The sequence below is a fragment of the Bufo gargarizans genome, unplaced genomic scaffold, assembly GCF_014858855.1.
Source record: "Bufo gargarizans isolate SCDJY-AF-19 unplaced genomic scaffold, ASM1485885v1 original_scaffold_847_pilon, whole genome shotgun sequence".
Classification (NCBI taxonomy): Eukaryota; Metazoa; Chordata; class Amphibia; order Anura; family Bufonidae; genus Bufo; species Bufo gargarizans.
In genome coordinates, this window is record NW_025334726.1 from 59,482 (window position 1) to 85,000 (window position 25,519).

Below are 25,519 nucleotides of genomic sequence, written 5' to 3' on the forward strand. Positions count from 1 at the left end.
TAGGACACACGTGGCACACGCTCATGCGGTTTGGCGTTTCATGATGGATAACTAGAGGGGCAGACAGGGCTACAGTGGGGGCCTGAGACACCCCAGCAGGTAGGTGGCCGTCCTCCGCTGGGGCCCCAGGACGACTCTGCAGGACAGCGCTAGGGCCGTGTTCACACACACTGTAGGCCGGGAATGGTTTGCCGCCTCCAGGGAGAACAGCGCTCTGACAGAACGGACACCGCGGCTGAAGCGGACAGCGATAAGTCGTGAATCCCGCGAGGCAGACACGTCAGCCGCCCTCAGGTCCAGCTGACAGGGGGCGCTCCTGAGGCACACAAGGCATGCTGCAAGGACGAGACCTGGGCAGTCAGCAGATTTATTGCCTCCCTGACATGGCGGACCTCCACACAAATCATAGCACACCAGGTGGCGGCACTATCCTGGCATTACCGTGCCGCCCTGCGGGGAATGTTCCTTCACAGGAGCCCCACCATCCTGTGTCACTTTACAGGGGCCCCAGGGCCGAAGTAGTGATAATGGAGTCACATCTCATTACACAGGTGGTTGGGTGACTGCTGCATCTAGGGCCCCGGATATCTGGGGGGGCCCCTGCTCCGGGGTGCTGCCGCTGCTCTCTGTCAGGACCGCTGGCTCACTCGCCGCCTCTTTGTTCTGGTTCTCATAATCCGCCATCCTGCGCTGCACCATCCCCGGCATCAGCCCCACGTACGACGCCATCAGGCGGTGGTTGGAACGGATGAATTTGGAGGCACAACTGTCCAGACACTGCTCCTAGGAAGAAGGACGAGAGTCAGGGCACCAGAGCACTACTCCTCCCATCATCTCCCACCCACATGACCGTCGAGCACTACTCCTCCCGTCATCTCCCCCCACGTGACCGTCGAGCAGTACATCCCAGCTTTCCAAGCCAGATTCATGGAATTATGGGAAGCTTTTCCAGTGATGACACGCCTGTAGGAGGGCGGAGCAAATCAGTCACATGACAAGGGGCTTGTACCGCCTCCTACCTCCTCCATGGTCAGCGAGCGGTAGTTCAGGTTCTTGGCGCAGCGGCTAAAACACATCTCCGTCATCTTATTGTAGACCAGCAGGAAGTCCCGGAGCTGGGGAGAGAGAGAGAGAGAGAGCGGTCACTGCCGATCCCCACAGCCCCCCGTCACCTGCCCCCTCCTCCAGCGCCAGACCACCCAACCCACCACAGCCCCTCACCTGACCCCGCCCCCCTCCTCCAGCGCCAGACCACCTAACCCACCGCAGCCCCTCACCTGCCCCCTCCTCCAGCGCCAGACCGCCCAACCCACCGCAGCCCCTCATCTGACCCCTCCTCCAGCGCCAGACTGCCCAACCCACCGCAGCCCCTCACCTGCCCCCTCCTCCAGCGCCGGACCACATAACCCACCGCAGCTACTCACCTGACTCCTCCTCCAGCTCCAGACCACCCAACCCACCACAGCCCCTCACCTGCCCCCTCCTCCAGCGCCAGACCACCCAACCCACCACAGCCCCTCACCTGCCCCCTCCTCCAGCGCCAGACCGCCCAACCCACCGCAGCCCCTCACCGTACACCTCCTCCAGCTCCAGACCACATAACCCACCGCAGCCCCTCCCCTGACTCCTCCTCCAGACCACCCAACCCACTACAGCCCCTCACCTGACTCCTCCTCCAGACCACCCAACCCACTACAGCCCCTCACCTGCCCCCTCCTCCAGCGCCAGACCGCCCAACCCACCGCAGCCCCTCATCTGACCCCTCCTCCAGCTCCAGACCACCCAACCCACCGCAGCCCCTCACCTGCCCCCTCCTCCAGCGCCAGACCACCCAACCCACCACAGCCCCTCACCTGCCCCCTCCTCCAGCGCCAGACCGCCCAACCCACCGCAGCCCCTCACCGTACACCACCTCCAGCTCCAGACCACATAACCCACCGCAGACCCTCCCCTGACTCCTCCTCCAGACCACCCAACCCACTACAGTACAGCCCCTCACCTGACTCCTCCTCCAGACCACCCAACCCACTACAGCCCCTCACCTGACTCCTCCTCCAGACCACCCAACCCACTACAGCCCCTCACCTGACTCCTCCTCCAGACCACCCAACCCACTACAGCCCCTCACCTGAATCCTCCTCCAGACCACCTAACCCACTGCAGCCCCTCACCTTACTCCTCTTCCAGACCACATAACCCACTGCAGCCCCTCACCTTACTCCTCCTCCAGCTCCAGACCACATAACCCACTGCAGCCCCTCACCTTACTCCTCCTCCAGACCACATAACCCACTGCAGCCCCTCACCTTACTCCTCCTCCAGACCACATAACCCACCGCAGCCCCTCACCTTACTCCTCCTCCAGACCACATAACCCACTGCAGCCCCTCACCTTACTCCTCCTCCAGACCACATAACCCACCGCAGCCCCTCACCTTACTCCTCCTCCAGCTCCAGACCACAAAACCCACTGCAGCCCCTCACCTGACTCCTCCTCCAGCTCCAGACCACCCAACCCACCGCAGCCCCTCACCGTACACCTACTCCAGACCACATAACCCACCGCAGCCCCTCACCGTACTCCTCCTCCAGCTCCAGACCACATAACCCACCGCAGCCCCTCACCTGACGACTCCTCCAGCTCCAGACCACATAACCCACCGCATCCCCTCACCTGACTCCTCCTCCAGCGCCAGACCACATAACCCACCGCAGCCCCTCACCGTACACCTCCTCCAGACCACATAACCCACCGCAGCCCCTCACCGTACACCTCCTCCAGCTCCAGACCACATAACCCACCGTACACCTCCTCCAGCTCCAGACCACATAACCCACCGCAGCCCCTCACCGTACACCTCCTCCAGCTCCAGCCCACCCAACCCACTGCAGCCCCTCACCGTACACCTACTCCAGCTCCAGACTACATAACCCACCGCAGCCCCTCACCGTACTCCTCCTCCAGCTCCAGACCACATAACCCACCGCAGCCCCTCACCTGACGACTCCTCCAGCTCCAGACCACATAACCCACCGCATCCCCTCACCTGACGACTCCTCCAGCGCCAGACCACATAACCCACCGCAGCCCCTCACCGTACAGCTCCTCCAGACCACATAACCCACCGCAGCCCCTCACTGTACACCTCCTCCAGCTCCAGACCACATAACCCACCGTACACCTCCTCCAGCTCCAGACCACATAACCCACCGCAGCCCCTCACCGTACACCTCCTCCAGCTCCAGCCCACCCAACCCACTGCAGCCCCTAGCCTAACCCCTCCTCCAGTGCCAGACCGCCCAACCATTCGATCCATCGCAGCCCCTTCCCTGACAACTCCTATGGCGGCAGACCGCCGAACCATCCGATCTCCCGCAGCACCTAACCTGACCCCTCCTCAAGCGCCAGACCGCCCAACCCACTGCAGCCCCTCAACTAACCCCGCCCCCTGACCCCTACTCCAGCGCCGGACCACATAACCCACTGCAGACCCTCACCTGACCCCGTCTCCTTCTCCAGTGCCAGACCGCCCAACCCACTGCAGCCCCTCATCCAGGCTCAGACTGGCCCACAGGGGTACAGGTGAATCCCCCAGTGGGACCCTGAAAAAGGTGGCCCCTAGTCTCCCACCCCCTGCTGCACCAGTGGCACATAACACAGCAAACGTCCTGCACTCCATCCATATATCCCATGTCCCATGTCCAGCTCCTCCACCGGCCGCTGTCCATATAATACACCGGATTCTTCCAGAACCTCCATTACTATAGATCAGAGCTGAGAGGACTTCAGGTACAGAGGAGGAGACACCAGGGTCCTCTTCTCCCCAGGACCTGCCTTCTGCTGCAGGGACCCCATAGTCCTCATCTGCTGTGTGAGCTGTATCCGTACGGTGGGCCCCAAAATACATTTTACTGGTGAATTCTAGGCACCCCAGTCCGACACTGCCCTCACCTCACCCCCCATATAACATCTGTAACAGAACTATGCCGCAGGTCTGGACTATTAATATGACCGAACGCAGTTGGAATATGCTGGGTGGGTTTCTAATTGTCCCATTGTTCTATTGTGTGTTTAAATGGTGATGTCTGTCCTGTTGTCTCCACATGTGTATTGGCGATCACCCTTTGTCCTGAGAGATAATTGGATTGCTCCTCGGTTGTCTCCAGGACAGAGAGGAGGAAACCATGATGCATTGTGGGGATGTGTTGTATCTGTCCTGTGTCGCAGTCTCCCTTCTGGGCCCCTAGGGGCGTGAACGATTGGTTGCTGTGTATGTGTTGTAATATACTGATTGGTTGTATTTCAAAACCCTGTGGGCAGTACTATGTTTTCTTGTTTGTGAATAAAAGAGGCTGTACGTAAAGTACAGTCAGTTCTGCTTGACCCTTTAAACGGAGCCTCGTCTCGTTCTTGGAAAGGGGAATCTATGGGATCGTTACGCCGCTCTTTTTACTGCTGAACCTGACTCTACCTCTGGAACTCGTGGATGGGATTATACCAGCCGTACTTGTACCCAGCAGCTTGCCAGGAAAGAGGACGTCCCCAACGGCTGATACCCTCTCATTCAAAGCGTAGCCGTTACATTGGTGGCAGCGGTGGGATTGGTCCTTTTATCCAACGAGCGAGTGCTGCATGGAGTCTCAGTACGCCCGGCTGAAAAGGCCCACACTGAAGGATTTATTGGAGAGTCGTGGTAGGAGTGCCAGTAACAGACCACGGAGGGAGCTGATCGCTGACCTGCTGGAGCTGGACGGAATGGATGGATCCATGGAAGGAACGGAGCCCCTGGCACCTGTCAGCGAGGAAGATGCCATTACGGGTATTGTACAGCGGAGATTATCCTTGTATCCAGAAACGTCCGCAGAACTAATAAACCAACTGTTCCGGGAAGCAAGGGAAGAGATACAGACTAAGAGGGGACAAGAACTGGAACTGGTAATAGACAGCCCATTACACATGCAGTTCCTACTCCCACACCCCCTGCTACAGGAAAGAAAATACCCTTCGCTGCATTTAAAGCTTTTGTAGAAAGTGAGGAGGAACTCGATGGATATTTGGCGGACTTTGAGAGGCAGTGCTCACTACACCAGGTACCGCCAGACCAATAGGTCCCTATGTTGTCTGGGAAATTGTCGGGCAAAGCCAATGAAGCCTTTTGGGCTCTTACTCCAGAGGATGTTTTACAATATCAGCAAGTTAAAAAGGCGCTGTTCACCCGATATGCCGTAACCCCAGAAGCCTACCGCCGTCGCTTCCGGGAGTCCAAAAAGAAGGCTGGTGACTCCCACATGGAATGGGCAAACAGGATACAAAGGGTGGCGTCACATTGGGTGCGAGGGTGCAACGCCAACACCGGAGAGGAGGTGTTACAGTTGTTCCTGATGGAATATTTCTTCCAAGATCTGGCTGCGGAAATACAGGGCTGGGTGAGAGATCGCCGCCCTGCCGACTTTACTGAGGCAGCGCGACTAGCAGATGAATACGCCTAAACAAGGAAGGTGAGCCAAGCTACCACACGACCAGCACCTAGAACAGAGGCACGCACCCCAACCTACGCTGCACGCACAGAATTTCGAGCTCCAGTACCCCCAGGGCCTCCACATCCCCAGGGGTCTCACAACCAGCCCCGGGAACCTTACAAAGTGACATGTCATCGCTGCGGCAACCCAGGGCATATTGCCCGTTATTGCCCTTTGGGATCAGCCAATAATAACTGGAGGCGCACAAACCCTAACACAGAGACCCCGCCATCGCGCCCCTCGGCTGCTCACTGCCTGGAAATTGAAGGGAGCCCTGAGGAGTGTCTGGGAATCTTGTATGAGGCCAACCCCATACAAGCTGCCTCCCCAGATAACCGCCAGCATCACCGCCAGGAGGTGCGAGTGAATGGACAGATAGCACAAGGCCTAAGGGACATGGGTGCTACCATCACTTTGGTACAGAAACATCTGGTAAAACCCGAACATGTATCTAATCGTACCGTTGCTGTTCGCGTCGCAGGGAGGTCTGTTTTTCGCTTACCCACCGCCCGGATACACTTGGAGTGGGGAGTCGGGTCGGGAAAGACCACAGTGGGCATCATGGACAATTTACCTGCTGATGTCGTGCTGTGCAACGACATTGGCCCTCTAGCCTCAGCCTTTTTACCCACGACTGCTGCTGCTTGTCCCGTGACCACCCACTCACAGATCCGTACAGAGGACGATTCGACAACAGGTCGGGAGACCCAGGTAAGCCACCAGCAGGCACTTAGTACTAACACCCCAGAGGGGCCCATAGCTTGGGACACCCCAGAAGAGTTTGGGAGGGAAACCAGACAGGACCAAGAATTAGCCGACAGTAGAGGGGATGAGCGGGAACGTTTTATATGGGAGGGCGACAGGTTATATAGACTAACCGAAGGCAGAAAGAGAGGCTGTGTCCCTTCGCAGAAGCGCCAACTAGTAGTACCTAGAAAGTACCGGTTGGAGCTTCTCCGAATTGGCCACGACATTCCGTTGGCAGGGCATCTAGGGGGTAACCGCACCACCTAGCGGATCACCCAGACCTTCTTCTGGCCGGGGATCTCGAGGGATGTGCGACGTTACTGCAGCACTTGTGACGTATGCCAACAGGTAGGAAAGAGAGGGGATCATCCTAAAGCCCGACTGTCACCTATGCCCGTGATCGAGGAACCATTTAGCAGGGTGGCAGTCGACCTAGTGGGTCCCCTACCTAACCCCAGCCCCTCGGGCAAAAAGTACATTCTGACCGTAGTGGACTATGCTACCCGCTACCCAGAAGCCGTCGCTCTGACGAATATCCAGACGGACACCGTCGCCAGTGCCCTAGTCGGGATATTCACCAGGGTAGGATTTCCTCGGGAAATCCTATCTGACCGAGGAACCCAGTTCACCGCAGACCTAACTCAACAGCTATGGAAAGTCTGCGGTGTCAAAACCCTGCTTAGTTCACCATACCACCCTCAAACTAACGGTCTCTGTGAACGCTTTAATGGTCCCCTAAAGCAATTGCTGCGGACCTTTATGGCAGAATACAGAGACTGGGAGCGATTTTTGCCACATCTCTTGTTCGCAATTCGAGAGGTGCCGCAGGAATCCACAGGGTTCTCCCCCTTCGAGTTGCTCTATGGACGGCGGGTACGAGGCCTCCTCGACCTCGTCCGGGAGCACTGGGAGGGAGAGATAGAACATGAGGGGGTCCCTATCGTACCTTATGTGCTGGAGATGCGGGACCGCATGGGGCACCTAGCCAGGATGGCCCGAGAACACCTCCAGACGGCCCAGGGGCGTCAGAAACATTGGTACGATCGGGACACTAGACTGAGAACATTCCAGGTAGGGCAGAAAGTCCTAGTACTTAGACCAGTTAAAGGGAACAAATTACAGACCTCCTGGCAAGGCCCTTACAAGGTAGTGGCCCAGGTCTGTGACACCACCTATGTGATTGCCAGTAGCAAGGACGAAAGGATACAGAAGTCCTTTCATATAAACTTATTAAAAGAGTACCAAGAAAGACCCGAAGATATAGCGGCCATATGTATCCCGGCCACTGAAGACCCAGACGGCCTCCCCATCCCAGATCTGTTAGCCGAATCCGAGCCTAAAACTCTGCTTAATACAGTGCAGCTAGGGGAGCGATTAACTTCCACAGAAAGGGAGCAACTCCAACAATGACTAGCTGAGAAAGGATTGACGTTTTCCCAGGAGCCCGGTTACACACCCTTAGCGACACATTATGTCGAAGCCCCAGGACAAAACCCTCTCCGACAGACTCCCTACAGAATCCCCGAAGCCGTAAAAGAAGAGATGAGAAAGGAGATTCAGGAGATGTTAAAACTAGGAGTTATCGAGCCATCCGACAGCCCCTGGGCATCCCCAGTCGTTCTAGTCCCCAAAAAGGACGGAACGACCCGGTTCTGTGTCGATTATCGACGCCTCAATGACCGAACCGTGACAGATGCATACCCCATGCCCCGAGTGGACGAACTATTAGATCGTATTGCCAGGGGACGCTATCTGACCACCATCGATCTGTGCAAAGGGTACTGGCAGATTCCCCTGGCCAAGGACGCTATCCCTAAGTCGGCGTTTGTCACCCCGTTTGGCTTGTACCAGTTTAAGGTCATGCCCTTCGGGATGAAAAACGCCCCAGCTACATTTCAGCGCTTAGTGGATCGCCTCCTTGATGGCTTCCAGGATTTCGCTTGCGCATACCTGGATGACATTGCGATCTATAGTGAGACTTGGGGGGAGCACCTGAGACACGTAGAGGCTGTGCTGGATCAGATTAGGGCCGCCGGCCTAACCCTGAAACCAGAGAAATGTAATTTCGGTATGGCTGAGGTCCAGTACCTGGGACACAGAGTGGGGTGTGGGAAACAACGACCAGAACCCGCTAAGGTGGAGGCCGTAGCCAATTGGCCCACCTCCCACACTAAGACTCAAGTGTTAGCATTCTTAGGGACAGCAGGGTACTACAGGAAATTTGTCCCTGACTACAGTGCCATCGCCAAACCCCTGACCGATTTAACAAAGAAGAATTTACCTAGGGCAGTCCTGTGGTCTCCCGCCTGTGAAGCAGCCTTCCAAACCCTGAAGCAAGTCTTGATCAACGCACCCGTTTTGTCTGCCCCCGTCCCTAACAAAAGATTTGTCGTCCACACAGATGCTTCCATGTATGGACTGGGGGCAGTACTAAGCCAGGTCGGAGAAGATGGGGGGGGGGAACACCCTGTCGCATACCTGAGTAGAAAGCTATTACCCAGGGAAGTGAGCTATGCGGCAGTGGAAAAAGAGTGTCTAGCCCTGGTCTGGGCTCTAAAGAAGCTCACACCGTACCTTTACGGTCAGGAATTCACCCTGATCACAGACCACAACCCCCTGGTATGGCTGAACCGAGTGACTGGGGACAACGGACGATTGCTGAGATGGAGCTTGGCCCTACAACCGTATAACTTTTCCATTCAATAACGCCCTGGCCGGTTCAATGGGAACGCAGACGGACTGTCCAGACAAACTGAACTTTTACCTTAACAGCCGACTGGACAGCCCCAAGTTGACCCGAAATGGATCAATCCGGGTCTGCCGGAGCGTTCCACAAAAGGGGAGCAGTGTAACAGAACCATGCCGCAGGTCTGGACTATTAATATGACCGAACGCAGTTGGAATATGGTGGGTGTGGTTCTATTGTCCCATTGTGTGTTTAAATGGTGATGTCTGTCCTGTTGTCTCCACATGTGTATTGGCGATTTCCCTTTGTCCTGAGAGATAATTGGATTGCCCAAGGTTGTCTCCCAGGCAAAGAGGAGGAAACCATGATGCATTGTGGGGATGTGTTGTATCTGTCCTGTGTCGCAGTCTCCCTTCTGGTCCTCTGGGGGCGGGAACGATTGGTTGCTGTACCTGCATTGTGTGTGTTGTAATATACTGATTGGTTGTATTTCAAAACCCTGTGGGCAGTACTATGTTTGTGGTTTGTGAATAAAAGAGGCTGTACGTGAAGTACAGTCAGTTCTGCTTGACCCTTTAAACGGAGCCTCGTCTCGTTCTTGGAAAGGGGAATCTATGGGATCGTTACGCCGCTCTTTTTACCGCTGAACCTGACTCTACCTCTGGAACTCGTGGATGGGATTATACCAGCCGTACTTGTACCCAGCAGCTTGCCAGGAAAGAGGACGTCCCCAACGGCTGATACCCTCTCATTCAAAGGGTAGCCGTTACAACAGCCAATCCCATCCACCCCCCCCCATATAACATCCAATCCCCCCCTCATATAACATCCAATCCCCCCCCCTCATATAACATCCAATCCCCCCCCTCATATAACATCCAATCCCGTCACTGCTCTCATTCTCCATCTATGTCAGATATATGGGAGCGGTGATCTGATTGGTGACCGTTTGCCATGTGACGTTATTTCGGTCATGTGACCCCCCGAGCGCGGTGTCCTCACGTTACGCAGCTGCTGTTGCTCCCCGTCCATAGTCCCGGCCGCTCCGAGCTTCTATCTGCCTGACGAGCAGTAGTCTCTCTCAGGGCTCTTCTCACTCATGTGACCCTTCAGGGCGCCGCCATTACTATCGGCCTCTGCTTGGCCTCTAGCGACTGGTGTTTATTTAGCGGCCATTTTCTCGGAGCTCACGTGTTGCGGTCCCTCCCAGAATCCTCCGCAGAGAACAATAGTTCCGGTACATCCGCCAACCAAAAGAGGGACGCGTCACTTCCGGATTAGCCCCACTTCCGGAAGACTTAGACAGCTGTCAGGGAGGCTCCGCCCACCAGAGGCAGATTAGAGAGACCGCTTTATGGGTGATGATAGAGCGGCCCTCAGAGAGACAGCACCACGGCTGTCACTGCAAGATAAGGGACGTCTAGATGAGAGAGACTGCGGACAGTATAGAGGCATCCAACGTCAAAGAGACAGCCTTGAGCCATCTAGTATCATAGAGACATCCATTATCATAGAGACATACAGCTTCAGAGAGGCATCTAGCATCATAGAGACAGCCTAGAGACATCCAGCATCATAGAGACAGCCTAGAGACATCCAGCATCATAGAGAATAAGCCTAGAGACATCCAGCATCATAGAGACAGCCTGGAGACATCCAGCATCATAGAGACATCCTAAATCATATAGACCGAGCCTAGAGACATCCAGCATCGTAGAGACAGCCTGGAGACATCCAGCATCATAGAGACTAAGCCTAGAGACATCCAGCATCATAGAGACCGAGCCTAGAGACATTCCGCATCGTAGAGACAGCCTGGAGACATTCAGCATTGTAGAGACAGCCTGTAGACCTCTAGCATCGTAGAGACAGCCTGTAGACCTCTAGCATCGTAGAGACAGCCTGTAGACCTCTAGCATCGTAGAGACAGCCTGGAGACCTCTAGCATCGTAGAGACAGCCTGGAGACCTCTAGCATCGTAGAGACAGCCTGGAGACCTCTAGCATCGTAGAGACAGCCTGTAGACCTCTAGCATCGTAGAGACAGCCTGTAGACCTCTAGCATCGTAGAGACAGCCTGGAGACCTCTAGCATCGTAGAGACAGCCTGTAGACCTCTAGCATCGTAGAGACAGCCTGTAGACCTCTAGCATCGTAGAGACAGCCTGTAGACCTCTAGCATCGTAGAGACAGCCTGTAGACCTCTTGCATCGTAGGGGAGCCTGTAGACCTCTTGCATCGTAGAGACAGCCTGTAGACCTCTTGCATCGTAGAGACAGCCTGGAGACATCCAGCATCGTAGAGACAGCCTAGAAACATCTAGCATCATAGAGACAGCCTGGAGACATCCAGCATCATAGAGACAGCCTAGAGACATCTAGCATCGTAGAGACAGCCTGGAGACATCTGGCATCGTAGAGACAGCCTGGAGACATCCGGCATCGTAGAGACAGCCTGGAGACATCCGGCATCGTAGAGACAGCCTGGAGACATCCGGCATCGTAGAGACAGCCTGGAGACATCCGGCATCGTAGAGACAGCCTGGAGACATCTGGCATCGTAGAGACATCCAGCATCATGGAGACAGCCTGGAGACATCCAGCATTGTAGAGACAGTCTGGAGAAACCACACATTAGGAAGACATCCAGCATCTGAGGAACATCCATCATCAAAGAGACTCAGCCTGGGACGTCCTCCTCCAGAAGATTTCCTCCAATCCTCATAGGCAGCTTGGAAGAGAAGAGACCGTCTAATGAGACAGTCAGCAGTCTGGTCCTTAGGTGAGAGCTCACATGGTCAGGTCATACAGAGCTGTATATATATAACACCGGGGATACAGGCCGGGTCATGTGATGTATACAGAGCTGTATATATATAACACCGGGGATACAGGCCGGGTCATGTGATGTATACAGAGCTGTGTATATATATATATAACACCGGGGATACAGGCCGGGTCATGTGATGTATACAGAGCTGTGTATATATATATATAACACCGGGGATACAGGCCGGGTCATGTGATGTGTACAGAGCTGTATATATATATATAACATCGGGGATACAGGCCGGGTCATGTGATGTATACAGAGCTGTATATATATATAACACCGGGGATACAGGCCGGGTCATGTGATGTATACAGAGCTGTATATATATAACACCGGGGATACAGGCCGGGTCATGTGATGTATACAGAGCTGTATATATATATATATATATATATATATATATATATAAACACCGGGGATACAGGCCGGGTCATGTGATGTATACAGAGCTGTATATATATAACACCGGGGATACAGGCCGGGTCATGTGATGTGTACAGAGCTGTGTATATATATATATATATAACATCGGGGATACAGGCCGGGTCATGTGATGTATACAGAGCTGTATATATATATAACACCGGGGATACAGGCCGGGTCATGTGATGTGTACAGAGCTGTATATATATATATATAACACCGGGGATACAGGCCGGGTCATGTGATGTATACAGAGCTGTATATATATATATATAAACACCGGGGATACAGGCCGGGTCATGTGATGTATACAGAGCTGTATATATATAACACCGGGGATACAGGCCGGGTCATGTGATGTATACAGAGCTGTATATATATATATAACATCGGGGATACAGGCCGGGTCATGTGATGTATACAGAGCTGTATATATATATATATATATATAACACCGGGGATACAGGCCGGGTCATGTGATGTGTACAGAGCTGTATATATATATAACACCGGGGATACAGGCCGGGTCATGTGATGTATACAGAGCTGTATATATATATATATATATAACACCGGGGATACAGGCCGGGTCATGTGATGTATACAGAGCTGTATATATATATAACACCGGGGATACAGGCCGGGTCATGTGATCTATACAGAGCTGTATATATATATAACACCGGGGATACAGGCCGGGTCATGTGATGTATACAGAGCTGTATATATATATATAACATCGGGGATACAGGCCGGGTCATGTGATGTGTACAGAGCTGTATATATATATATAACACCGGGGATACAGGCCGGGTCATGTGATCTATACAGAGCTGTATATATATATATAACACCGGGGATACAGGCCGGGTCATGTGATGTGTACAGAGCTGTATATATATATATAACACCGGGGATACAGGCCGGGTCATGTGATCTATACAGAGCTGTATATATATATATAACACCGGGGATACAGGCCGGGTCATGTGATGTATACAGAGCTGTATATATATATATAACACCGGGGATACAGGCCGGGTCATGTGATGTATACAGAGCTGTATATATATATATAACATCGGGGATACAGGCCGGGTCATGTGATGTATACAGAGCTGTATATATATAAACACTGGGGATACAGGCCGGGTCATGTGATGTATACAGAGCTGTATATATATATATATATATAACACCGGGGATACAGGCCGGGTCATGTGATGTATACAGAGCTGTATATATATATAAACACTGGGGATACAGGCCGGGTCATGTGATGTATACAGAGCTGTATATATATATATATAACACCGGGGATACAGGCCGGGTCATGTGATGTGTACAGAGCTGTATACATATATATATATAACACCGGGGATACAGGCCGGGTCATGTGATGTATACAGAGCTGTATATATATATATATAACACTGGGGATACAGGCCGGGTCATGTGATGTATACAGAGCTGTATATATATATATAACACCGGGGTTACAGGCCGGGTCATGTGATGTGTACAGAGCTGTATACATATATATATATAACACCGGGGATACAGGCCGGGTCATGTGATGTGTACAGAGCTGTATATATATATATATATAACACCGGGGATACAGGCCGGGTCATGTGATGTATACAGAGCTGTATATATATATATATATATATAACACTGGGGATACAGGCCGGGTCATGTGATGTATACAGAGCTGTATATATATATATAACACCGGGGATACAGGCCGGGTCATGTGATGTATACAGAGCTGTATATATATATAACACCGGGGATACAGGCCGGGTCATGTGATGTATACAGAGCTGTATATATATATATAACACCGGGGATACAGGCTGGGTCATGTGATGTATACAGAGCTGTATATATAACACCGGGGATACAGGCCGGGTCATGTGATGTGTACAGAGCTGTATATATATATATAACACTGGGGATACAGGCCGGGTCATGTGATGTATACAGAGCTGTATATATATATATATAACACCGGGGATACAGGCCGGGTCATGTGATGTATACAGAGCTGTATATATATATATATATAACACTGGGGATACAGGCCGGGTCATGTGATGTATACAGAGCTGTATATATATATATAACACCGGGGATACAGGCCGGGTCATGTGATGTATACAGAGCTGTATATATATATATATATATATATATATATATATAACACCGGGGATACAGGCCGGGTCATGTGATGTATACAGAGCTGTATATATATATATATATATATAACACCGGGGATACAGGCCGGGTCATGTGATGTATACAGAGCTGTATATATATATATATAACACCGGGGATACAGGCCGGGTCATGTGATGTATACAGAGCTGTATATATATATATATAACACCGGGGATACAGGCCGGGTCATGTGATGTATACAGAGCTGTATATATATATATATATATATAACACCGGGGATACAGGCGGGTCATGTGATGTATACAGAGCTGTATATATATATATAACACCGGGGATACAGGCCGGGTCATGTGATGTATACAGAGCTGTATATATATATAACACCGGGGATACAGGCCGGGTCATGTGATGTATACAGAGCTGTATATATATATATATATATATATAACACTGGGGATACAGGCCGGGTCATGTGATGTATACAGAGCTGTATATATATATATATAACACCGGGGATACAGGCCGGGTCATGTGATGTATACAGAGCTGTATATATATATATATATAACACCGGGGATACAGGCCGGGTCATGTGATGTATACAGAGCTGTATATATATATATATATATATAACACCGGGGATACAGGCCGGGTCATGTGATGTATACAGAGCTGTATATATATATATAACACCGGGGATACAGGCCGGGTCATGTGATGTATACAGAGCTGTATATATATATAACACCGGGGATACAGGCCGGGTCATGTGATGTATACAGAGCTGTATATATATATATAACACCGGGGATACAGGCCGGTCATGTGATGTATACAGAGCTGTATATATATATATATATAACACCGGGGGATACAGGCCGGGGTCATGTGATGTATACAGAGCTGTATATATAACCCGGGGATACAGGCCGGGTCATGTGATGTATACAGAGCTGTATATATAAACACCGGGGATACAGGCCGGGTCATGTGATGTATACAGAGCTGTATATATATATATAACACCGGGGATACAGGCCGGGTCATGTGATGTATACAGAGCTGTATATATATAACACCGGGGATACAGGCCGGGTCATGTGATGTATACAGAGCTGTATATATATATATATATAACACCGGGGATACAGGCCGGGTCATTGGATGTATACAGAGCTGTATATATATATATAACACCGGGGATACAGGCCGGGTCATGTGATGGTATACAGAGCTGTATATATATATATATAACACTGGGGATACAGGCCGGGTCATGTGATGTATACAGAGCTGTATATATATATAACACCGGGGATACAGGCCGGGTCATGTGATGTATACAGAGCTGTATATATATATATATAACACCGGGGATACAGGCCGGGTCATGTGATGTATACAGAGCTGTATATATATATATAACACCGGGGATACAGGCCGGGTCATGTGATGTATACAGAGCTGTATATATATATAACACCGGGGATACAGGCCGGGTCATGTGATGTATACAGAGCTGTATATATATATATACACCGGGGATACAGGCCGGGTCATGTGATGTATACAGAGCTGTATATATATATATATATAACACCGGGGATACAGGCCGGGTCATGTGATGTATACAGAGCTGTATATATAACACCGGGGATACAGGCCGGGTCATGTGATGTATACAGAGCTGTATATATATATATAACACCGGGGATACAGGCCGGGTCATGTGATGTATACAGAGCTGTATCTATACAGTCATGTGAAAAAATGAGGACACCCTTTGAAAGCATGTGTTTTTTTGTAACATTTTTAATAAAAGGTTATTTCATCTCCGTTTCAACAATACAGAGAGATTAAAGTAATCCGACTAAACAAAGAAAACTGAAGAAAAGTCTTTTCAAGATCTTCTGTAAATGTCATTCTACAAAAATGCCTATTCTAACTGAGGAAAAAGATAGGACACCCTTGCCCCTAATAGCGAGTGTTACCTCCTTTGGCTGAAATAACTGCAGTGAGACGGTTCTTGTAGCCATCTACCAGTCTTCGCCATCGGTCTGAGGAAATTTTACCCCACTCCTCAATGCAGAACTTTTTCAGCTGTGAGATGTTTGAGGGGTTTCTTGCACGTACAGCCCTTTTCAAGTCACCCCACAGCATCTCAATGGGATTCAAATCTGGACTTTGACTTGGCCATTCCAGGACTCTCCATTTCTTCTTTTTCAGCCAATCTTTGGTTGATTTACTAGTATGTTTTGGGTCATTGTCATGTTGCATGGTCCAGTTCCGCTTCAGCTTTAATTTTCTAACTGATGGTCTCACATGTTCTTCAAGCACCTTCTGATACACAGTAGAATTCATCGTGGATTCTATGATGGTGAGCTGACCAGGTCCTGCTGCAGCAAAGCAGCCCCAAACCATGACACTTCCACCTCCATGCTTCACAGTTGGTATGAGGTTCTTTTCTTGGAATGCTGTGTTTGGTTTACGCCAAACATGTCCTCTGCTGTTGTGTCCAAATAATTCAATTTTGGACTCATCTGTCCAAAGAACATTATTCCAGAAGTCCTGGTCTTTGTCAACTTTATCTCTGGCAAATGTCAGTCTGGCCTCGATGTTTCTCTTGGAAAGCAAAGGTTTCCTCCTTGCACACCTCCCATGCAAGTTGAACTTGTACAGTCTCTTTCTGATTGTAGAGGCATGTACTTCTACATCAACAGTAGCCAGAGCCTGCTGTAGTTCTCGAGATGACACTTTAGGGTTTTTGGAGACCTCTTTTAGCATCTTGCGGTCTGCTCTTGGGGTGAACTTGCTGGGGCGACCAGTCCTGGGCATGTTGGCAGTTGTTTTGAAAGCCCTCCACTTGTAGACTATCTTCCGGACAGTGGAATGGCTGATTTCAAAATCTTTTGAGATCTTTTTAAATCCCTTCCCAGACTCATAGGCTGCTACAATCTTTTTTCTGAAGTCCTCTGACAGCTCTTTTGCTCTCACCATGGTGCTCACTCTCACTTCAACAGTCAGGAGCACACCAAACTAAATGTCTGAGGTTTAAATAGGGCAAGCCTCATTCAACATGCAGAGTAACGATCTACTAATTATGTGCACCTGGTGTGATATACCTGTGTGAGATCTGAGCCAATTTAAGAGGGAATACATGTGAGGGTGTCCTATCTTTTTCCTCAGTTAGAATAGGCATTTTTGTAGAATGACATTTACAGAAGATCTTGAAAAGACTTTTCTTCAGTTTTCTTTGTTTAGTCGGATTACTTTAATCTCTCTGTATTGTTGAAACGGAGATGAAATAACCTTTTATTAAAAATGTTACAAAAAACCACATGCTTTCAAAGGGTGTCCTCATTTTTTCACATGACTGTATATATAACATCGGGGATACAGGTCGGGTCATGTGATGTATACAGAGCTGTATATATATATAACACCGGGGATACAGGCCGGGTCATGTGATGTGTACAGAGCTGTATATATATATATAACACCAGGGATACAGGCCGGGTCATGTGATGTATACAGAGCTGTATATATATATATATATATAACACCAGGGATACAGGCCGGGTCATGTGATGTATACAGAGCTGTATATATATATATATATATATAACACCGGGGATACAGGCCGGGTCATGTGATGTATACAGAGCTGTATATATATATATATATATAACACCGGGGTTACAGGCCGGGTCATGTGATGTGTACAGAGCTGTATATATATATATATATATATAACACCGGGGATACAGGCCGGGTCATGTGATGTATACAGAGCTGTATATATATAACACCGGGGATACAGGCCGGGTCATGTGATGTATACAGAGCTGTATATATATATATATATAACACCGGGGATACAGGCCGGGTCATGGGATGTGTACAGAGCTGTATATATATATATATATATATATATATAACACCGGGGATACAGGCCGGGTCATGTGATGTATACAGAGCTGTATATATATATAACACCGGGGATACAGGCCGGGTCATGTGATGTGTACAGAGCTGTATATATATATATAACACCAGGGATACAGGCCGGGTCATGTGATGTATACAGAGCTGTATATATATAACACCGGGGATACAGGCCGGGTCATGTGATGTATACAGAGCTGTATATATATATAACACCGGGGATACAGGCCGGGTCATGTGATGTATACAGAGCTGTATATATATATATATATAACACCAGGGATACAGGCCGGGTCATGTGATGTATACAGAGCTGTATATATATATATAACACCGGGGATACAGGCCGGGTCATGTGATGTGTACAGAGCTGTATACATATATATATATATATATATAACACCGGGGATACAGGCCGGGTCATGTGATGTATACAGAGCTGTATATATATAACACCGGGGATACAGGCCGGGTCATGTGATGTATACAGAGCTGTATATATATATATAACACCAGGGATACAGGCCGGGTCATGTGATGTATACAGAGCTGTATATATATGTATAACACCGGGGATACAGGCCGGGTCATGTGATGTATACAGAGCTGTATATATATATAACACCGGGGATACAGGCCGGGTCATGTGATGTATACAGAGCTGTATATATATATAACACCGGGGATACAGGCCGGGTCATGTGATGTATACAGAGCTGTATATATATATATAACACCAGGGATACAGGCCGGGTCATGTGATGTATACAGAGCTGTATATATATATATATAACACCAGGGATACAGGCCGGGTCATGTGATGTATACAGAGCTGTATATATATATAACACCGGGGATACAGGCCGGGTCATGTGATGTGTACAGAGCTGTATATATATATAACACCAGGGATACAGGCCGGGTCATGTGATGTATACAGAGCTGTATATATATAACACCGGGGATACAGGCCGGGTCATGTGATGTATACAGAGCTGTATATATATATATAACACCGGGGATACAGGCCGGGTCATGTGATGTATACAGAGCTGTATATATATATATATAACACCAGGGATACAGGCCGGGTCATGTGATGTATACAGAGCTGTATATATATATAACACCGGGGATACAGGCCGGGTCATGTGATGTATACAGAGCTGTATATATATATATATATAACACCGGGGATACAGGCCGGGTCATGTGATGTATACAGAGCTGTATATATAACACCGGGGATACAGGCCGGGTCATGTGATGTATACAGAGCTGTATATATATATATATATAACACCAGGGATACAGGCCGGGTCATGTGATGTATACAGAGCTGTATATATATATATATATATAACACCGGGGATACAGGCCGGGTCATGTGATGTATACAGAGCTGTATATATATATATATATATAACACCGGGGTTACAGGCCGGGTCATGTGATGTGTACAGAGCTGTATATATATATATATATATATATAACACCGGGGATACAGGCCGGGTCATGTGATGTATACAGAGCTGTATATATATAACACCGGGGATACAGGCCGGGTCATGTGATGTATACAGAGCTTTATATATATATATATATAACACCGGGGATACAGGCCGGGTCATGTGATGTGTACAGAGCTGTATATATATATATATATATATATATATAACACCGGGGATACAGGCCGGGTCATGTGATGTATACAGAGCTGTATATATATATAACACCGGGGATACAGGCCGGGTCATGTGATGTGTACAGAGCTGTATATATATATAAACACCAGGGATACAGGCCGGGTCATGTGATGTATACAGAGCTGTATATATATAACACCGGGGATACAGGCCGGGTCATGTGATGTATACAGAGCTGTATATATATATATAACACCGGGGATACAGGCCGGGTCATGTGATGTATACAGAGCTGTATATATATATATATATAACACCAGGGATACAGGCCGGGTCATGTGATGTATACAGAGCTGTATATATATATAACACCGGGGATACAGGCTGGGTCATGTGATGTATACAGAGCTGTATATATACACCGGGGATACAGGCCGGGTCATGTGATGTGTACAGAGCTGTATACATATATATATATATATATAACACCGGGGATACAGGCCGGGTCATGTGATGTATACAGAGCTGTATATATATAACACCGGGGATACAGGCCGGGTCATGTGATGTATACAGAGCTGTATATATATATATAACACCAGGGATACAGGCCGGGTCATGTGATGTATACAGAGCTGTATATATATGTATAACACCGGGGATACAGGCCGGGTCATGTGATGTATACAGAGCTGTATATATATATAACACCGGGGATACAGGCCGGGTCATGTGATGTATACAGAGCTGTATATATATATAACACCGGGATACCAGGCGGGTCATGTGATGTATACAGAGCTGTATATATATATATAACACCAGGGATACAGGCCGGGTCATGTGATGTATACAGAGCTGTATATATATATATAACACCGGGATACAGGCCGGGTCATGTGATGTATACAGAGCTGTATATATATACACCGGGGATACAGGCCGGGTCATGTGATGTATACAGAGCTGTATATATATATATAACACCGGGGATACAGGCCGGGTTATGTGATGTATACAGAGCTGTATATATATATATAACACCAGGGATACAGGCCGGGTCATGTGATGTATACAGAGCTGTATATATATAACACCGGGGATACAGGCCGGGTCATGTGATGTGTACAGAGCTGTATATATATATATATATATATATAACACCGGGGATACAGGCCGGGTCATGTGATGTATACAGAGCTGTATATATATATATATATAACACCAGGGATACAGGCCGGGTCATGTGATGTATACAGAGCTGTATATATATGTATAACACCGGGGATACAGGCCGGGTCATGTGATGTGTACAGAGCTGTATACATATATATATATAACACCGGGGATACAGGCCGGGTCATGTGATGTATACAGAGCTGTATATATATAACACCGGGGATACAGGCCGGGTCATGTGATGTGTACAGAGCTGTATATATATATATATATATAACACCGGGGATACAGGCCGGGTCATGTGATGTATACAGAGCTGTATATATATAACACTGGGGATACAGGCCGGGTCATGTGATGTGTACAGAGCTGTATATATATATATAACACCGGGGATACAGGCCGGGTCATGTGATGTATACAGAGCTGTATATATATATAACACCGGGGATACAGGCCGGGTCATGTGATGTGTACAGAGCTGTATATATATATATAACACCGGGGATACAGGCCGGGTCATGTGATGTATACAGAGCTGTATATATTATATATATATATATAACACCGGGGATACAGGCCGGGTCATGTGATGTTTACAGAGCTGTATATATATATATAACACCGGGGATACAGGCCGGGTCATGTGATGTATACAGAGCTGTATATATATGTATAACACCGGGGATACAGGCCGGGTCATGTGATGTATACAGAGCGTGTATATTATATATATATATATAACACCGGGGATACAGGCCGGGTCATGTGATGTATACAGAGCTGTATATATATATATAACACCGGGGATACAGGCCGGGTCATGTGATGTATACAGAGCTGTATATATATGTATAACACCGGGGATACAGGCCGGGTCATGTGATGTATACAGAGCTGTATATATATGTATAACACCGGGGATACAGGCCGGGTCATGTGATGTATACAGAGCTGTATATATATATATATAACACCAGGGATACAGGCCGGGTCATGTGATGTGTACAGAGCTGTATATATATATATATATATATAACACCGGGGATACAGGCCGGGTCATGTGATGTATACAGAGCTGTATATATATATATAACACCGGGGATACAGGCCGGGTCATGTGATGTATACAGAGCTGTATATATATATATATATATATAACACCGGGGATACAGGCCGGGTCATGTGATGTATACAGAGCTGTATATATATATATATATATATATATATATATATATAACACCGGGGATACAGGCCGGGTCATGTGATGTATACAGAGCTGTATATATATATATATAACACCGGGGATACAGGCCGGGTCATGTGATGTGTACAGAGCTGTATATATATAACACCGGGGATACAGGCCGGGTCATGTGATGTATACAGAGCTGTATATATATATATAACACCGGGGATACAGGCCGGGTCATGTGATGTATACAGAGCTGTGTATATATATATATAACACCGGGGATACAGGCCGGGTCATGTGATGTATACAGAGCTGTATATATATAACACCGGGGATACAGGCCGGGTCATGTGATGTGTACAGAGCTGTATATATATATATATATAACACCGGGGATACAGGCCGGGTCATGTGATGTGTACAGAGCTGTATATATATATATATAACACCGGGGATACAGGCCGGGTCATGTGATGTATACAGAGCTGTTATATATATATAACATCGGGGATACAGGCCGGGTCATGTGATGTATACAGAGCTGTATATATATATATAACACCGGGGATACAGGCGGGTCATGTGATGTATACAGAGCTGTATATATATATATATAACCACCGGGGATACAAGCCGGGTCATTTGATGTGTACAGAGCTGTATATATATAAACACTGGGGATACAGGCCGGGTCATGTGATGTATACAGAGCTGTATATATATATATATATATATAACACCGGGGGATACAGGCCGGGTCATGTGATGTATACAGAGCTGTATATATATATAACACCGGGGATACAGGCCGGGTCATGTGATGTATACAGAGCTGTATATATATATAACAACGGGGATACAGGCCGGGTCATGTGATGTATACAGAGCTGTATATATATATATAACACTGGGGATACAGGCCGGGTCATGTGATGTATACAGAGCTGTATATATATATATATAACACTGGGGATACAGGCGGGTCATGTGATGTATACAGAGCTGTCTATATCTATACTATATATAACACCGGGGATACAGGCCGGGTCATGTGATGTATACAGAGCTGTATATATTATATATATAACACCGGGTATACAGGCCGGGTCATGTGATGTATACAGAGCTGTATATATATATATATAACATCGGGGATACAGGCCGGGTCATGTGATGTATACAGAGCTGTATATATATATAATACACCGGGGATACAGGCGGGTCATGTGATGTATACAGAGCGTATTATATATATAACACCGGGGATACAGGCCGGGTCATGTGATGTATACAGAGCTGTATATATATATATATATAACACCGGGGATACAGGCCGGGTACTGTGATGTATACAGAGCTGTATATATATATATATAACACCGGGGATACAGGCGGGTCATGTGATGTATACAGAGCTGTATATATATATATTATAACACCGGGGATACAGGCCGGGTCATGTGATGTTACAGAGCTGTATATATATATATATATAACACCGGGGATACAGGCCGGGTCATGTGATGTATACAGAGCTGTATATATATAACACCGGGGATACAGGCCGGGTCATGTGATGTATACAGAGCTGTATATTATATATATAACACCGGGGATACAGGCCGGGTCATGTGATGTATACAGAGCTGTATATATATAACACCGTGGATACAGGCCGGGTCATGTGATGTATACAGAGCTGTATATATATATATAACACCGGGGATACAGGCCGGGTCATGTGATGTATACAGAGCTGTATATATATATAACACCGGGGATACAGGCCGGGTCATGTGATGTATACAGAGCTGTATATATATATATATAACACCGGGGATACAGGCCGGGTCATGTGATGTATACAGAGCTGTATATATATACACCGGGGATACAGGCCGGGTCATGTGATGTATACAGAGCTGTATAATATCTATATAACACGGGGATACAGGCGGGTCATGTGATGTGTACAGAGCTGTATATAATATATATATATAACACCGGGGATACAGGGCCGGGTCATGTGATGTATACAGAGCTGTATATATATATAACACCGGGGATACAGGCCGGGTCATGTGATGTATACAGAGCTGTATATATATATATATATATAACACCGGGATACAGGCCGGGTCATGTGATGTATACAGAGCTGTATATATATAACACCGGGGATACAGGCCGGGTCATGTGATGTATACAGAGCTGTATATATATATATATATAACACCGGGGATACAGGCCGGGTCATGTGATGTATACAGAGCTTGTATATATATATATATAACACCGGGATACAGGCCGGGTCATGTGATGTGTACAGAAGCTGTATATATATATTATAACACCAGGGATACAGGCCGGGTCATGTGATGTGTTACAGAGCTGTATATATATATATATAACACCGGGGATACAGGCCGGGTCATGTGATGTATACAGAGCTGTATATATATAACACCGGGGATACAGGCCGGGTCATGTGATGTTACAGAGCTGTATATATATATATATAACACCGGGGATACAGGCCGGGTCATGTGATGTATACAGAGCTGTATATATATAACACCGGGGATACAGGCCGGGTCATGTGATGTATACAGAGCTGTATATATATATAACACCGGGGATACAGGCCGGGTCATGTGATGTATACAGAGCTGTATATATATATATATAACACCGGGGATACAGGCCGGGTCATGTGATGTGTACAGAGCTGTATATATATATATATATATATATATACACCGGGGATACAGGCCGGGTCATGTGATGTATACAGAGCTGTGTATATATATATATATATATATATAACACCGGGGATACAGGCCGGGTCATGTGATGTATACAGAGCTGTATATATATATATAACACCGGGATACAGGCCGGGTCATGTGATGTATACAGAGCTGTATATATATATATATATATATAACACCGGGGATACAGGCCGGGTCATGTGATGTATACAGAGCTGTATATATATATATATAACACCGGGGATACAGGCCGGGTCATGTGATGTATACAGAGCTGTATATATATATATATATATAACACCGGGGATACAGGCCGGGTCATGTGATGTATACAGAGCTGTATATATATATATATATAACACCGGGGATACAGGCCGGGTCATGTGATGTATA

General features: G+C 47.9%; 2 protein-coding genes across 4 annotated transcripts in view; one reads left to right on the top strand and one right to left on the bottom strand.

Annotated features, from left to right (window-relative positions):
* Positions 1 to 353: 353 nt before the first annotated feature.
* TIMM10B (translocase of inner mitochondrial membrane 10B) lies at positions 354 to 10,173 on the bottom strand. Of its 2 annotated transcripts, none has more exons than XM_044275080.1 (3): positions 9,956 to 10,173; positions 1,020 to 1,115; positions 354 to 777 (listed from the first exon to the last, which is right to left on the bottom strand). In XM_044275080.1, the coding sequence occupies exons 1-3, from the start codon at positions 9,983 to 9,985 to the stop codon at positions 544 to 546; spliced, it is 360 nt and encodes a 119-aa protein (XP_044131015.1). In that variant the 5' UTR covers positions 9,986 to 10,173; the 3' UTR covers positions 354 to 543. The 2 variants fall into 2 exon arrangements, with proteins under 2 accessions (XP_044131015.1, XP_044131014.1); XM_044275079.1 differs by having other exon boundaries at positions 354 to 783; positions 9,956 to 10,166.
* A 76-nt stretch (positions 10,174 to 10,249) lies between these two features.
* The window catches only part of ARFIP2 (ADP ribosylation factor interacting protein 2), a 79,442-nt gene continuing 64,172 nt past the window's right edge, over positions 10,250 to 25,519 (top strand). Inside the window, exon 1 of one of the 2 annotated variants that reach the window (XM_044275074.1) lies at positions 10,250 to 11,732. The gene's annotated coding sequence lies outside the window, so the exon portion shown is untranslated. The remainder of the gene's footprint in view (positions 11,733 to 25,519) is intronic. The other variant, XM_044275076.1, reaches the window with a different exon arrangement.

Bases quoted from the DNA above. Each gene is read 5' to 3' on its own strand.
- TIMM10B (XM_044275079.1), bottom strand. From the start codon at position 9,985: ATGGACGGGGAGCAACAGCAGCTGCGTAAC. The intron at 1,116-9,955 runs GTGAGGACACCG...CTCTCTCCCCAG, and splicing joins AGCAACAGCAGCTGCGTAAC to CTCCGGGACTTCCTGCTGGT. The intron at 784-1,019 runs GTAGGAGGCGGT...CCTTCTTCCTAG, and splicing joins GCTCGCTGACCATGGAGGAG to GAGCAGTGTCTGGACAGTTG.